Genomic DNA, 15,777 nt, shown 5'->3' with positions numbered 1-15,777 from the left:
TGTGTGATGAATGTGCCTTGGGCCCCAGAGGGGTGGGTGTGGAAGAGGGCGGGGCCAGAGCTCCCCAACACGAGCCGGGCAGGGTGGGCCAGGCCCTGGAGGTGAGGGGACAAGGGGGACAGTCAGCATGCAGGGTCACTTGGGCGCTGGCATGGGGATCTCTGCCCATCTGACGTCACCACCCCGAGACCCAGTGTGCAAAAGGGGGTGGCAACCCCCCTGGGGACACACACGGAGGGACACTGGTCTGGGTGGGGATCCCTGGGCCTCTGGCCTGGACCCGTTCATCAGTGTGACCCCCTCACCCGTCGCTGCTGTGCTCCCACCCCCACCTCAGAGCTCCAGGGCCCGGGTTCTAATCCTGCCTCACTCACCACTTGATACGTGACATGGGCCAAAAGCGCCGTCCTGCCCTGGTCCCCACCCCGGCTCGCCACTCACGTTGCCCTGGTGGCTCAGACTGCCTGTCCCTCAGCCCTGGCGCCCCTAGGGGTGGGGAGGCAGGCTGTGTTTTCAAAGGGGCTTTCCCAGGTATGAAAAAGACGTGAGTGGGCTGGGTCCTCCCGGTAGGACCCCAGGACTCCATGTGCACGGGGTGCCAGCCCAGCACACCATTAGCCTGGAAGGAGCCCTAGGAGGTGTGATGGGGTCCCCCTAGAGAGGCGGAGGGGCCTGAGGTCACGGGGTGGGGGGAGGTGGCCTGTCACTGGGGACCCTTTTGTATAGTTGGAATTTTTTACTGTGGGTGTGGAGCACTTACAACAAACAAAATAAAAAATCTAAGAAATGAACAGAGGGGCTCTCCTCAGGGTATAGGGAGAGGACTGGGTGGGGACACTGTGGGGGCTCACATGGTAGCAGTCCCCTCCCACCGGGAAACTTCTCCATCCCATGAAGTCTCTGGGTCAATCCTCACAGCAGAGAGGGGTCACAGATGAGCATCTGAGGCTCAGAGAGGTTGAGCCAGCTGTTCGAGGCCACACAGCAGGAGCCAGGAGTCCCTGGGGGCACTGCCTTGCCTTCTGCAGAGATGTCCTCCCTTCCAGGTGTCACACATTTGCTTCTGCCCATGCCAGAGCTCTGCCCCACATGGCCGAGAGCATGGCCACAGCCGCAGACATGGGCCAGATGGTGGCTCAACAGAGCCCTGGACCCCAACTCTGACCTCAACCTGGGAGCACGCGACGATGGAGACTGTCTGCAACTAAGCCAACGGGCCTTTATTAAGGGCCTACTGTGTGCTGCGGTACTGCCCCTACACCCCCATGAACTTGGGGAACTGTCCCCCCTCCAGGCCTCATGTCTTGGGGCTCCTGGTACCTCACAGCCCCTGCCCCCAATGCTCCTTGGTACGTTTCATCTCAGCCTTTATGGGGCCCTCCTGAGTGTCTGCTCCATGCTGGGTGCCAGGGATACTGTGAGCGGGACCTAGCTCAGCTTGTGGAGGCAGGCAGGCAGAGAAGGCTTCCTGGAGGAGGAGGTGCCTGAGCAAGGGTTAAGGGCTAGGTCAGAATATTGGGCAGTGGAAACAGGAGCAGCCCTAGGCCCAGGGGAGGGATGGGCCGTCAGCAGGCTGTTCCGCATCACTAGGGCCCAGCGTGCCTGGTGGTGGGAGCTACAGGGAGCCAGGGAGGGCTGGAAAGGGCAGAGGGGCATGACCTGACCTGAGTAAGGGGCCAGGAGGGGCCTCGACTGGGCCGGGCATGTGTGAGGATTGCCCCAGGGACCCTGAACGCCCACTGCCCAACTTGGGACACAGCAGGGTCCTCCTGGTCCTACAGCTGGCCAGGAGCCCAGAGCAGCAAGCTGCCAAGAGCAGTAAGCAGCGCCAGGCTAGCAGTGGCTGGCCACAGGGCATGGGCCCTGCTGGCGTTGCACAGGTCCGTGGAGCAGCACGTGATGTTCTGCTTGCCCAGGTAGTAGTTCTACGAGTCACCCGCACAGTCCGAGCTGCAGCCCTTGCTGATGACGGTCAGGAGGCCGACAGCACCTGGAGGGGACAATGGACCACCGGGCTAGGCCGGGTCCTGGATACTCACCCACCTGGCCTTGCCTCAGCTCCCATGCTCCCTCCTGTCCCCACTCTAACCAAAACTCTAGAGTCACCCTGGGTCAGCCTCAAGACTATGAGCAGTGTGAGGGCAGGGGCCTGGTCTCATTCGTATCCACGTGCCCAGGGCAGCCAGACCTTCTGCTGCTCACTAGAAATATATAACAAATGAGTGAATGCAGCAATGGATGGGCGAGTGGCGGATGGGGGGATGGATGGATGGATGAGTGATGGATGGGGGAATGGATGGGGGATAGATGGATGGATGAGTGATGGATGGGGGGATGGATGGGGGATAGATGGATGGATGAGTGATGGGTGGGGGATGGATGGGGGGACGGATGGATGGATGAGTGATGGGTGGGGGATGGATGGATGGATGGAAGGATGGATGAATGGATAGATGGATGGATGAGTGATGGATGGGGGAATGGATGGGGGATAGATGGATGGGCGAGTGGCGGATGGGGGGATGGATGAATGGATGAGTGATGGATGGGGGAATGGATGAGGGATAGATGGATGGATGAGTGATGGGTGGGGGATGGATGGATGGTTGGAAGGATGGATGAATGGATAGATGGATGGATGAGTGATGGATGGGGGAAGGATGGGGGATAGATGGATGGATGAGTGATGGGTGGGGGATGGATGGATGGAGGGATGGATGAATGGATGAGTGATGGATAGAGGGATGAATGGATGGATGAGTGATGAATGAGGGGATGGATAGATGGATGGACAAAGGATGGGGGATGGATGGATGGGAAGCTGAGCACCTCTGTCTGTGTGTGGATAGATGAACAAGTGGGCAGGTGGACAGACGGATGAACAGTTCAGTGGCAGAGACTAAACCCAGGTTCTCTGAGTCCCTACCAATGGAAGGAAGGTGTAGGGAGTCTAAGGGGATAGTGCAGGGGGCAGGGCAGGGCCACTCCCAGCCCAGGGAGGACCCCGGGCAGGGTCACAGGGAGGACTGGGGGGACAGCAGGGCCACTCACTGAAGCGCTCGGTCCGGCACTGGGTCTCGGAGCGGGTGCAGTTCTGCACGTGCTGGCAGTCCTGGTTGCTTACCTTGGCTTTGCAGGAGTAGCACTGCAGGGCGGTGCCTGTGGGAGCGGGCGCTCAGAGGCTGCCCAAGTTGCCCGCCTACGGGCTGGGGGAGTGCTCTCTGGCCCCTTCCAGGCTGCTGCGAACATGAAAGAGCACAAGAACCCGCCACAAACTGGGACACCCCTCACCGGGGGGGCACTGCGCTCATCAAAGGCCACCGAGGACAGTTTCTCTGCCCACTTCCTGTCGTGGCACCTGGAATCCACCATTAGTGCCCCAGCCCACCCCTGAGGGTTTTAAAGCTCTGTTGAAATGCCCATGCTTCTGAGAGGAAGGTAGTGCCAAGCCCCGGCATGGGGACAGCTGACGCCACCTGGCAGCTGGCTCAGCTGGGCGTGGGCAGGTGAGGGCAGGGTGGACAGGATCCTTCCTGGAATTGCCCGTGCCGGGCATCGAGGCCCTCCCATCCTCGTCCCCAACAGCCTGTGCTGTGAGACCATGGGTGGGCCCCTGGCCATGTCCTGCTTTGTCCCTGGGAGTAGTGGCCCCAACTGTCACGACAATTGGGTCTCCCGCTGGTCAAAACAATGATTCAGCCAGATCCAAGTCACCCCGGTGCGAACAGAATCGATGCCACCAGCCCTGTGCTCATCACTACACACACTGGGGGCTCCCAGGGGCACTGGGGGCCACTGTCATGATTCCCACTTTCCAGAAGAAGAAGCTGAGTCTCCGAGAGGTTCAGTGATTACTCAGGGACCCTGGGCCAGGAGAGCCCAAGGCAGGCCTGGAGTCCAGACCAGAGCAGCACAGGCCCACCCCTCCCCACTCGACAGGCCTGGGGAGCAGGATCCAGGTCCTCTTGGGACAACCCCCAGCCCCGCCCCATTCCAGTCTTCCCTCCTTTCCTCTGTGGTGCTCCTTAACTTAGGGCTTTTCGCCCCTGTGCCTCCCACCCCCATAGGCTCTCTGTGCATCTGTCTGTCTGTCTGCCCTCCAGGAGCCAGGGCCTCCCCACAAAGGGAGAGCTACCATGTGCTGCCCGCCTGTGTCTGCCTCAGGAGACCATCGGGGGCCGACCGACCGCAGGTGAGGCGTGCTGCCTCCTGGCTGCACTAAGAGCTGCCCCAGAGAGGACACGGTGACGAAAGCCTCTCTTTCCTGCAGCTGTCTCTCTTTCCTTCTACCTGACCTCCCTCCTCCCTGTCCCCCTCCTCCACTTCCTCCTCTCTCTGCCCCTCTGGGCTGGGTCCTCTCTCCGGGGGGCCCCTCTGGCTTCCCTCGATTGCCCCCACCCCCAGCCCTGCTCCCCCAGCCCTGCCCCGTGGCCGGCCGAGGTCTGACCTGACTGCAGGGCCCAGCCAGTGGCCAGCAGGGCAAGAAGGACGGCCTTCATGGTCACAGGCAGACAATGGTAGAGTGGACCTCAGGGCGCCTTTATATAGCTTCAGCCAACCAGGCGGAGGCTCTGCTGCCTGCGCCCAGCACAGACAGGTTCCCCGGGCCGGTGCGTACCTGAGGGTGGGGCAGATCCCAATCTCCAGCTGCCCCACCAAGCTACACCCTCCCGCTCCTTTGTCCTTCTTTCTGCTTCTGGAAGGCAGAGCCTGACTCAATTTCCTCACCCGCAGCCATTTCTCAGCCACCCCCAGGACAAAGCCTCAGGCTATGTCTCTACCGTCTCAGAGCGGGCAGCCAGGGCAGAGAAGGGAGACCCCTTTCTGGAGACTCATTCACTCCTTCAGTCTTTTAGCCAAGGATGAGAGGCACCTCCCTCGGGCCCCCCATGCTCTGTGCAGGACGAGTGCTTCCCTCCTGGGGCTCACAGTCCTGTGGGCATGACAGGCCTTGATCAACCACAGACATATTAGCACGAACCTCTGCCAACGAGGGGTGCAGGCTGCAGAGAGGGTGCCTTGGGAGCCATTCTAGGGCAGCCCTGGAGGCTGGCAGGGGGCTGGTACGGCCCATGCACACAGGCCTAGAGCCTTGAGTGTGTGCAGGCTGGGGCTGCGGGCCCTGCCCTCATGACCTTACTTGAGCCTCACGCCATGTGGGACGTTAGCTGCAAAGGAGGTGGGGAGATGCAGGCTTAGCAGCCTCTGCTGTAGGAGGAGGTGGATGGGAGTGGCAAGAGCCTAGACACTCTCTGTCTGGACCCCAGACCCACTCTCCATTCTGCTCTGTGTCCTGGGATCCCATAAGGAGCCCATAAGGGCTTCCATGGGCCAGAGACCTGAGGGTGGGAGGTTCAGAGCTAGGCCATCTCTTCTGCCACACCCTGACTGTTGGACCCTGGTGGCAGTGGCTGTGTCCCTGCTGGCCAGCCTTCTCCCATTGTGCCAGCTATGGCCAGCCTCGGGTACTGTTACTGCCCAAAAGGGGGTTCGTCTGCCCACTGCAAGACATGCCAACAGTCAAGAGGCAAGGTAGTAGGAGAAAAACGACTTTTTATTACAGCTTGCTAGCAAGAGGGAAGATGGCCGTCTCACGTCTGAAAAAAAACATCTTAAGGGGCACAAAGTCTTACAGTAGTTATATAGGCCATTGGGTTACAGGGGAGGGAGTTAGGAATGTTGACACTCTGGTCTTACAGACTGGGATTGCCACGCCAGATCTTTCAGTTCTCATTGATGATGGCTATCAGCATAGACTCTCTGTTCAGGGGTCATCACATTCCTAAGGAACTCAAAAGAACAAAGTTATCATCTCAGTGCAGCTGGGAGGTACATGCACAAGCAGGGGTCGTAAACTCTACAGAGCAGTTAGATCTCCTGGAGGGTGCATATCCAGCTGGGTTAGTTAGTCAGAGGTCATTCAAAGTTACAATAGGGTTTCTTTTCTACAACATGGTTTCCCTCATGTCAGCCTTGTGTTGAGCTGGTATCAATTCCACCCCTTTGCTGTTTAATCCCTCAATCTTGAGGGACATCCTGTTGTTCCATCTTATTGAACCAGTCTCTTAGTAAGACGGTGGTGCAGGTAGGCTCCCAAAGTTAGGGCTATATTGCATAAGCAAGTAACCGGGTAATTAATAAAACAAAAAGAAAAACAAAGTTAATGGTGGGAGCAAATTATAAACCAGTTTCTGAGTCCACGGGACAGCCAGTCAAGAAGATTTCTAGATGTCAGAGTCAAAGCATCTTTTGCAGTTTGAAATGTCTCTGATGATGTCATCGAGTATTCAGGTACCTTTCTGAGTGGCTTACACAGTAACAGACATGAATCTCTCTTAAGTTTATATCAAGTCCACTAGCTTCAGTTTGCAAGGCTTCAGGAAAAAGGGCAGGTTCAGTTCTCAATGATTCCAAATGAAAATGACAGAAAAAAAATAAAAAACATCTGTTTGGAGATTTGTAGCCAGATATTTCAGAAAACTAGAAGAATTCAGGATCCAGTCCAATTAACAGATATAAAATAAAAAACCTCAGAGATAATTATCAGAACCAAAACCTAATATTCATGAATATGTACTATATTTTCTATTGAAACATATATTTTTCCCTCTAAAATCACCCTCATTCTTTGTAAAAGATAGCCAAATTAAAGCTAACTGGTTTGCAAAACAGGTTTAGTTTCAATAAACTTGGCCCGATTATTTACATAAGTACAGCAAGAATAGCCGTTGATCATATAGGCTCTTTTAAATCTGCTTTGCTGGAACTCTTTATAAGGGATGTCAGATTGAACTTCAAAGCCCTCTCAAGGCCAGGAAAGTCAAGCCAAGGATTTTATCATCAGACTTTGCCTGCAATACCTACAGATTTGGGTGAATTCCTGTCTTTTTGAGGTTCCCCAAAATATTTCAAGGTTCCTTGCACATGCCAGATAAGTGACCTTCCTTACTCATCCTGGTAAGCATCGCTTGGAACTCTGTACATAAGGTACCAGGCCAATATTTTCCTATGGCTTTATTCCATAAAGTCCAATCTTTGTCTCTCAAAAGCTGTCTGGTCACATTCCAGTCAAAGCTTTCTTAATCTAACCGATGTTTCCAATTGTGTCCTGTCATAAGGAGAACAGATTCTTTTGTGTGTGTGTGTGAGGAAGATCAGCCCTGAGCTAACATCCAATGCCAATCCTCCTCTTTTTGCTGAAGAAGACTGCCCTGGGCTAACATCCGTGCCCATCCTCCTCCACTTTATATGGGACGCTGCCACAGCATGGCTTGACAAGCGGTGCCTTGGTGTGCGCCCGGGATCCGAACCCCAGTCTGCCGCAGGGGAGCGCACACACTTAACCACTATGCCCCCGGGGCGGCGCCAGGAGAACAGATTCTTATTGAACTTATGCAATTAACTATATTGCCATGAAAACAACAATACTCCTACACTAAGAGTTTCCAAATCCTGGAGGGATCAGCTAGGGAAGAAAAAGGTAGATGTCTCAGTTTTGCTTACAATGGTATAATTTACCAAATTACCATAAGTCATAGCTAGCTCAGGAGAAAAGAGAAAAAGTTTTCCTTATATCTGAAAAAATAAAACATTAAAAAAATCAGCAATATTTCAAAGAAAAGTCATAAAAATTATAATCATCCTTGTCAGTTCATTCAGTCCTGTGTAATCAATTATTATTATTTTTTTTTTTGTGAGGAAGATCAGCCCTGAGCTAACATCCATGCTAATCCTCCTCTTTTTGCTGAGGAAGACCGGCTCTGAGCTAACATCTATTGCCAATCCTCCTCCTTTTTTTTTTTTTTTCCCCCAAAGCCCCAGTAGATAGTTGTATGTCATAGTTGCACATCCTTCTAGTTGCTGTATGTGGGACGCGGCCTCAGCATGGCCGGAGAAGCGGTGCGTCGGTGCGCGCCCGGGATCCGAACCTGGGCCGCCAGTAGCGGAGCGCGCGCACTTAACCGCTAAGCCACGGGGCTGGCCCTGTAATCAATTCTTGATCTTAATCTTGTTAGCAGTTCACAAAGTCATCAGTTTCTCAGTTAGAATTCTGTAATTTCTTACCCAGTTCAGCATTATGATCTGAAAGTTTATCAGAAACCTGTATTCTAGAGTAAGTGCCAGCGTCCTTTCCATGAATTTCTCTGAAGATGAAACATATTTTGCAAAAGCATCAAACAATAACTGTCTGTAAACAACAAGACCCCAAAGTGGCAATTGACAGGGAAATTTGGTTAATTTTGTGACATACAACACTTTAAAATAATAACCAGAACCAGACTGATAACCAGGAGAGATCAGAATTCCAGTAATGTTATACAGTTTCAAAATGTCTATATCAATAACCTTCACCCACACAATACCACCTAAGAAGGCTTATCATCACTTATTTGACAATGCTTCTCATGTAATTTAACATACCAAATAAGCCTAATAAGTTTAGTATCTTCCTCCTTATAGGAAGAGAGCAAATTTCTTTGGGAAGTCCCAGGGCCCTTTGAAAATTCTCAAAGAAAAGAAGTCAAAAGTAAGATTTTATTTAAGATATGAATTTAAGATATTGTCAAAAATATAAACAGTCAAGGGCAAACAGAGCATATACAGTCCAAAAAGCCTTAATAGAGAGACCTCAGTCTTTTGAACACAGGAAATTACCTTAACAAAACATAGATCTCTGTCTTTTAGGTAAACTTAAGAAAATTACTTCTTTAAGAGAAAAACCAAATTTTAATTTTGCACTAGCTTACTTTTTGACATTAAAACTCATTTACTTAATTGAATTTACTTTAATCACAGCCAACTTGACCATGCATAAAACTCTTTTTTTTGTGTGTGTGTGAGGAAGATCAGCCCTGAGCTAACATCCATGCAATCCTCCTCCTTTTTTTTTTTTTTTTTCCTCCAAAGCCCCAGTAGATAGTTGTATGTCATAGCTGCACATCCTTCTAGTTGCTGTATGTGGGATGCGGCCTCAGCATGGCGGGAGAAGCGGTGCATCGGTGCGCGCCTGGGATCCGAACCCGGGCCGCCAGTAGCGGAGTGCACGCACTTAACCGCTAAGCCACGGGGCCAGCCCGCATAAAACTCTTTTTTTAGAATTCCTCTTCCATAAACTTTCTTTTTACCGTCAAAATTTGTCCCATGCCTTCCTTTCGTCCCTTCTAGTACTTTGGGACAAATTTATCTTTCTTAACCAACCAAACAAAATATTTCTCTTCTTTGTGACTTCTTTACTATATATATCTTTCTTTCCTTGTATACAGAGCTGTTTTCCTTATTAATTTTTAATAACTTCAATCACATATATTAATTAGAATTTTTTAACTCTTACAGACCTTAGTGAAAACTAAAAAGTAAGCAATTATGAACTGTCTTTTATATTCGCATTTTTTGGCTTGGCAAATTTATAAATACCTTTCATAATTTCTAAAAAACATGTTACTTCATAGTACAATCTTTTAATAAAATATAAGACATGTTTACTAATAGACCCAAAACACCTTTTACTTTTTCTGTAATAAGAAGCCAGAATTAGATAAACTTAGATATGTTTAGCAATAATGTTTCAGTATTTTATCTTATTTGAAAGTGACCCAGATACTCCACGAACTTTTATCAAAAACTCTAAAGTTTTAAGTTAGCAAAAGGAATTTGAAAGCTGTTTTTTTTTCCCAGGTATACAGACCGTGAAACATAATTATTGTACCCAAAAACTCTTAATTATTTTCATCCATCTAAGTCATTTGTTTCCAATGATTGTCAATCAAACCAAGAAACTTAAACCAGCTTTTATTTACCAAAGATTAATTTATATCATGTTAACTTGAAAGACATTTGGGTTAACTGCATTTAGAAATAATTTTTGTAAGCAAATTGAACAGAGCTCTTAATTTTGACCATACCATCTGGAGGTAAACTATCACACATAGGTAACAGACACACATACACAGAGACTGCACAGCTATTACTGCCATGAATCAGGTACAAGTCTCCCCAGTTATGAATCCAAATTTTTGTTTTAAGCCTTTTTACTAATATTTTTTTCTCTTCAGTCTTAGGAATTGCTGATGAGCTAGATAACACTTCCCAGAGAGGTGAGGCGATACCCTTTCTGAGATGAAGGAACTGGCTGGACTCTGGACTGCCCCTACAGTTGTATCTCCAGTCTTACAAGAATTTTTTTTAAGGGCAATTGCTCTTGATTTCTCAGAAATTGGGTTGTAACTGAAATGACATTATAGGTTGATCTGCCTGTCTAACCACATCACAAAGGCACAGAGAAACCACTCAAGCTTTCCCCAAGATAAAGTTTCTGGGGCATAATCCATCCAATAGAAATTGTTTCCAATCAGTTAAAGTGCACCCGAGGGGTGAGTCTCCGGGGATGCTTGGGGCGTTCCCCATGGCGGTAAAACCTGCGTCCCACTGATCACGGCCTGAAGAAGGGTGCAGAGCCCCACTGCGGGCGTCAATATAGCTATAAGATTTAGTCAAGTCCCACTCAGCCCGGGCACTTAGTCCCTGAGCCAGCAGAAAGCAAGCCAGGGAGGCAAGAAGCAAAGGCCTGGAGCGGGCTGGGGGCTGGGGCTCCCAATGCCAGGGTTGAGAGTTAAGTCCCTGGCAAAAGTTTTCAAGTTTACAGAAGGTGCAGGTTCTGCTCAGGTCCAGCCTGAACTTAACCTCAACTTGGTGACAACAGAGGAGGTGAGGAACAAAACAGAAAAAGAAGGGAAAGAGGTGATCAGGCCTCGCCCTCATGGCCTCTTCCCAAGAGTTATCAAGATAAGTGTCACACAAACAACAGTTCCCATGCTGGGGCACACAACCCTGGCAGGACAGTTTACAGAATAAATTACAGATATCCTGTCCCCATAGCTGACTCAGTAGGCGCCTAAAATACTCAACGTGTTCCTGATAGGGGACAAAACAGGGTTCCAGATTTCAGTCAAATGACACAGGGCCAACCTGGAATCACTCCCGGTGCCCCCAAACCAGAGGAGAGCTCCCAGGAGTGGAGCTCGGACTCTCCGAAAGCAGAAGCCAGAGGAGAGCTCCCAGGGGTGGAGCCTTGACTCTTTAAAGATTTCTTTCTCGATTTGAAAGCTCAAAAGGTGCCCAAAGTGGCCACCGTAAAATTTAAATTATCCCAGGTTATCTTGCCAGCTGTTTACAGTTATGTCCATTTAAGGGGGCTTTTCTCAAGGTGGCCACAACAAACAGGGTAATTTCTAAAGAGAGTTTGTTATGATCACCGAGAAACTCAGTCCGCAAACAACCACTTTTAAGCTATTTACCAACACAGACACGGACACAGACACAGAAAAACCAGACTCCGGTGAACTAGTTCCCAGATTTAGGGTATAAAGTCCTACAATTGTTCCCACTCCAAGTGCACACCCAGACAGTCCTATTGGACCCCAGATGGCCCTGCCGTAAGTGGAAGGACCCGGGATGGAGGGGAAGAGAGTTCATGAGCATCCTCAAGTAACTTACGCTACTCCAGATTAAACCTGTTGACTCACCAGAAGTAGCTGTTTCTCTTCCTACCACATCAGAGCGTTAGGAGGCAGCCGGCATCAGTACGGGAAAGCAGGTAGGGCAATTCCCCAAGACAAAGAGAGGCTCGGCAGCCGCTAGGGACTTACCCAACAGGTTGCCCATCCGAGGTTGGCTGGCCACGAGCAGGACTTAACGGCCCATCTGGGTCGCCAAATTGTTACTGCCCAACGTGGGGTCTTCTGCTCACCGCAAGACATGCCAATAGACAAGAGGCAAGGTGGTGGGAGAAAAAGGACTTTTTTTATTACAGCTTGCTAGCAACAGGGAAGATGGCCGTCTCATGTCTGAAAAAAAAAATCTTAAGGGGCACAAAGTCTTACAGTAGTTATATAGGCCATTGGGTTATAGGGGAGGGGGTTAGGAATGTTGACCTTCTGGTGTTACACACTGGGAGTCGCCACACCAGATTTTTCAGTTTTCATTGATGATGGCTATCAGTATAGACTCTCTGTTCGAGGGTCATCACATTCCTAAGGAACTCAAAAGAACAAAGTCATCATCTTATCACAGCTGGGAGGTACATGCACAAGCAGGGGTCGTAAAATCTACAGAGCAGTTAGATCTCCTGGAGGGTGCATATCCAGCTGGGTTAGTTTGTCAGAGGTCATTCAAAGTTACAGTAGGGTTTCTTTTCTACAACATGGCTTCCCTCGTGTCAACCTTGTCTTGAGCGGGTATCAGTACCTGTTCCTTCTCCTCATCCCCCCAAGCCCAGGGGCCTCATCCTGCTACTGTTGGCCTGGGCCCATTAGTGGTCCCTGTTCACCCTCTCAACCTGACCCTCCCTTTGAAAAAGTCTCCCTGGGACCCCTTGGAGTGTCTAGCCATGCCCACTGCCTGCAGGCCTGAGTGTGTCTGAGGGACCACACACTCCTCCCACCAGGGTCGGGGGAGAGTGCCTTTCATTTCTTGATGCCCTCCTGGCCCAGTGGACAGCATCTCTGACCTGCATCTTACTCCCTGCTCCTTGATTTTCCTCTAGAAAAGGGCCCTGGGGATGTCAGGGGCCGTGAGGGCACCTGGGCAATGGGGGAAGGACCTTCTCACCTTGAGCTCTGGATCAAGATGATTCGCCATATGGGCCAGGGGTGACCTGAGACCCAGCCCTCCCTGGGACTTGCAGCACCTCTGGGGTCTCCTCTGCCCACCCCCTGGCACCCTCTAGGTTGGGCTCTTTCCCATGGCAATTGTCTCTCCTTTGGAGGTGAGGAGCCCAGGGCCCAGAGAGGGGCAGGAACTTGCTCAAGGTCACACAGAGGTGAGTGTGGCCCCTCTGCCAGCGTGCCTTCCTTACCCGCTCTGCCCACCTGGAACTTTCTCTCTGAACACCCTTCCAGCCCACAGTCCCATAAGCTCAGGTACCTCATGCAGTAAGTAAAACGTCTGTGACCTCACTGTTTCTTGTGTGGGTGCCTTCCTGTCTGCCCCCCGCAGCTCACTGGGACTGGGGGTGCCCTGGACTGGAGCCTTCCTTATCTGTCTTTGTATTCAAGGTGCCTGACACCTAGCACCAGCCTGGAACATTCATTCCTCAAATAGTCACAGATGCCTAGATGTGTGTTGATCTGATTTGATATGAAGTGATTAGTCTAAGGCAGTGGTTCTCAAACGGGAGTGCCTCTGTGCCAGAGGGGACATTTGACAACACCTGAAGACCTTTTCAGGTGTCCCAACCGGGGGTTGCCACTGGCTTTCAGTGGGTGCAGGCCAGAACGCTGCTCACCGTCCTGCGGCGCACAGGACTTCCCCTACGACAGAGAGTCCCCCACCGGTGTCAGGCGGAACCGCAGGGGCGGGAGCCCCGCCCAGAGCCTTGCTGATGACACCGCTGCCCGCTGGGCGTGGAGGGCGGAGTATTAAAGCAGCGAGGCTGCTCTCGAGCCTCCAGGTCTCGTGAACTCTGCCTTGCTAGGCCGGTGTGGGACCCGCCACCCCTTTCTTCCTTCTCATTTCTCCCTTTTGGAATGGGGGTGTCTATTCTGGGCCTGGCCCTCCCACCTTTGTATTTTAAAAGAACATAACTTGTCCGGTTTCCAGACAAGGTGCAGGGTGCAGGGCTGGAGGGGAATTCTGCCTCAGGATGAATCGTACCCTCAGTATCACCCTGTGGAATCTATGTGACGTTCAGATGGACTGGACTCGAGACGTTAGAGCTGACTCGGGAATGAGTTACGACCTCGGGTCTGGATGTTGGGATGGAATGAATTTACTTTGCATGTGAGAAGACATGAATTTGGGGGCCCACAGGCAGAATGCTATGACTGAATTGTGTCCCCCATAATTAATATTTTGAAGCCCTGACCCCCATGTGAGGGTGTTTAGAGGTGGGGCCTCTGGGAGGTGATTAGGGTTAGATGAGGTCGTGAGGGTGGGGCCCATGATGGGATTAGTGCCCTTATAAGAAGAGACACCACAGCTCACTCTCGGCTACCTGAGAACACAGAGAGAAAGGGCCGTCTGTAAACCAGGAAGTGAGTCACCAGCATCCACACCAGGGCCCGACCGTGCTGGAGCCTGATCTCAGACTCCCTGCCTCCAGAGCTGTGCGAAGACACATTTCTGCCATTTATGTCACTTGGGCTGTGGGATTTTGTTATGGCAGCCCAAGCAGACTGAGACAAATGGCCTGATGGCCACAGCTCAAATATTAAAGACCATGGCTGTGACGCCCCAAGAAACAGGTATGAAGCTCCTTCTGACCACAGACTGAGCTCTGACCTCAGTCCCAAACTGAGCCCTCGCTAGAGTCACAGTGTGAACTCTGACTCTGGTCATCAAATAAGCCCTGATCCTGATCACATCCTGAGTCTTGACCCTGGTCACACTCTGAGCCCCGATCCTGGTAACACACTGAGCCCTGACCTGGTCACACACTGAGCCCCGATCCTGGTCACACACTGAGCCCCGATCCTGGTCACACTCTGAGCCCTGATCCTGGTCACATGCTGATCCCTGACACTCGTCACACTCTGACGCTTGACCCTGGTCACACACTGAGCTTCATCCCTGTCACTCATGCTTTGGACACACACTGAATACAGCTCCTCAGCCTAAACTGAGCCTGGATCCTCCGGTGGTCTCACTTTCTGGGAAGGTCTGTCACAAAGGGCAGGGCTCCCTGCCGCCCCTCCAGGGAGTGGACAGGGTCTGGGCGTAGCTTTGACGTGACTCACCCTCACCCTTCTTCCTTTCCTCTGCTCCGAAGTCACCTCTTGGGACTCCAGATTTTCCTGTTTTCTCTTGACCTTCCACCTACCCGCCCAGCCCCCAAGGGCCCAAACCAGTTGGGTTCCCTGGAGATCCTGCCTATTCACAAAGCCTGGGAGTGTCCCCACTCTTGGGAGGGTGTGAAGCTGGGGCTGGAAGGACCAGCAGGGGGGCAGCAGGGCGGCTGGAAGCAGACCCCCACCTCACAAGAGGTCCTTGCCAACAGACCACCACGGCCTCCTGGGGCTGCCACACGGTCCCACACTGGAAAAGACATCATTTTTGGATGAGTTCTTTATTTTATGCAGAGTTAACTTTAAAAAATAAAGATAGCGTGTCAATTGCAAAACCACAACTGATGTCACCTCCCACCTCTGTACGTCTTTTCCTTTAGAAGAACGCAGTCAGAAATCAGGGGTAAGCTGTGTGCTGCCAGGTCACTGATAGACCGGGGAGGGCATCCTCAGCGCCAGCCCCCATTTTGAGTTCTCGATATTAAGCTCATGTCCTGCAAGCTCTGTGTGTGTGTGTGTGTTGGGGAAACTGAGTCCCATGAGGGCCCCAGGAGTCTGCTTCCCACCTCCAGTCCACCGTGGCCGAGCTCCCACGGGCCCTGTCCCAGGTGCCAGCCTGTCTCTAAGTCCCCAAAGGGCCCTGTGTCCCAGAGGAGGTGCCTCTTCCTGGTTCTCATAAAGGCGTCCTATGGGTCATCAGTGGCTCTGCCCCAAACCTGCTCCCCTCTGGCCCCAGAACCAAGGTGGCGATGGGCCCACCCCCTCCTCCTGCCCCCGCCCCTCAGCCCCAGCCCCTCGCTGGGCCCTTCTGCCTCTGGTGCCTCTCAGAGCTGTCCCTCTCTCTGCCCACCTCTCCTCATGCCCACTCCTCCCTCCTGGAGTAAGGTCAGCATGCCCAGGAGACCTGAGCCCACCTCAGGCAGTCCCCTCTGCTAGCTGGGTGTGGGCTTCACAGACACCTCAGCCAGGAGGCAAAGCCCCCCTCTTTGCTGTGAGA

At 51.8% G+C, this 15,777-nt stretch overlaps 1 protein-coding gene across 1 annotated transcript; it reads right to left on the bottom strand.

The window, feature by feature from the left end:
- Window positions 1–628: 628 nt before the first annotated feature.
- Window positions 629–4,499, bottom strand: PSCA (prostate stem cell antigen). Its single transcript, XM_058564459.1, is given in 3 exon segments — window positions 629–1,990; window positions 3,052–3,159; window positions 4,448–4,499. Coding segments are annotated over 3 exon segments (375 nt in total). The 3' UTR covers window positions 629–1,775.
- Window positions 4,500–15,777: the final 11,278 nt, after the last annotated feature.

The sequence above is a fragment of the Diceros bicornis genome, chromosome 21 (assembly GCF_020826845.1).
Source record: "Diceros bicornis minor isolate mBicDic1 chromosome 21, mDicBic1.mat.cur, whole genome shotgun sequence".
Lineage (NCBI taxonomy): Eukaryota > Metazoa > Chordata > Mammalia > Perissodactyla > Rhinocerotidae > Diceros > Diceros bicornis.
Note: the sequence above shows the minus strand (reverse complement) of the source record. Positions and strands in the feature narration are given on the sequence as shown.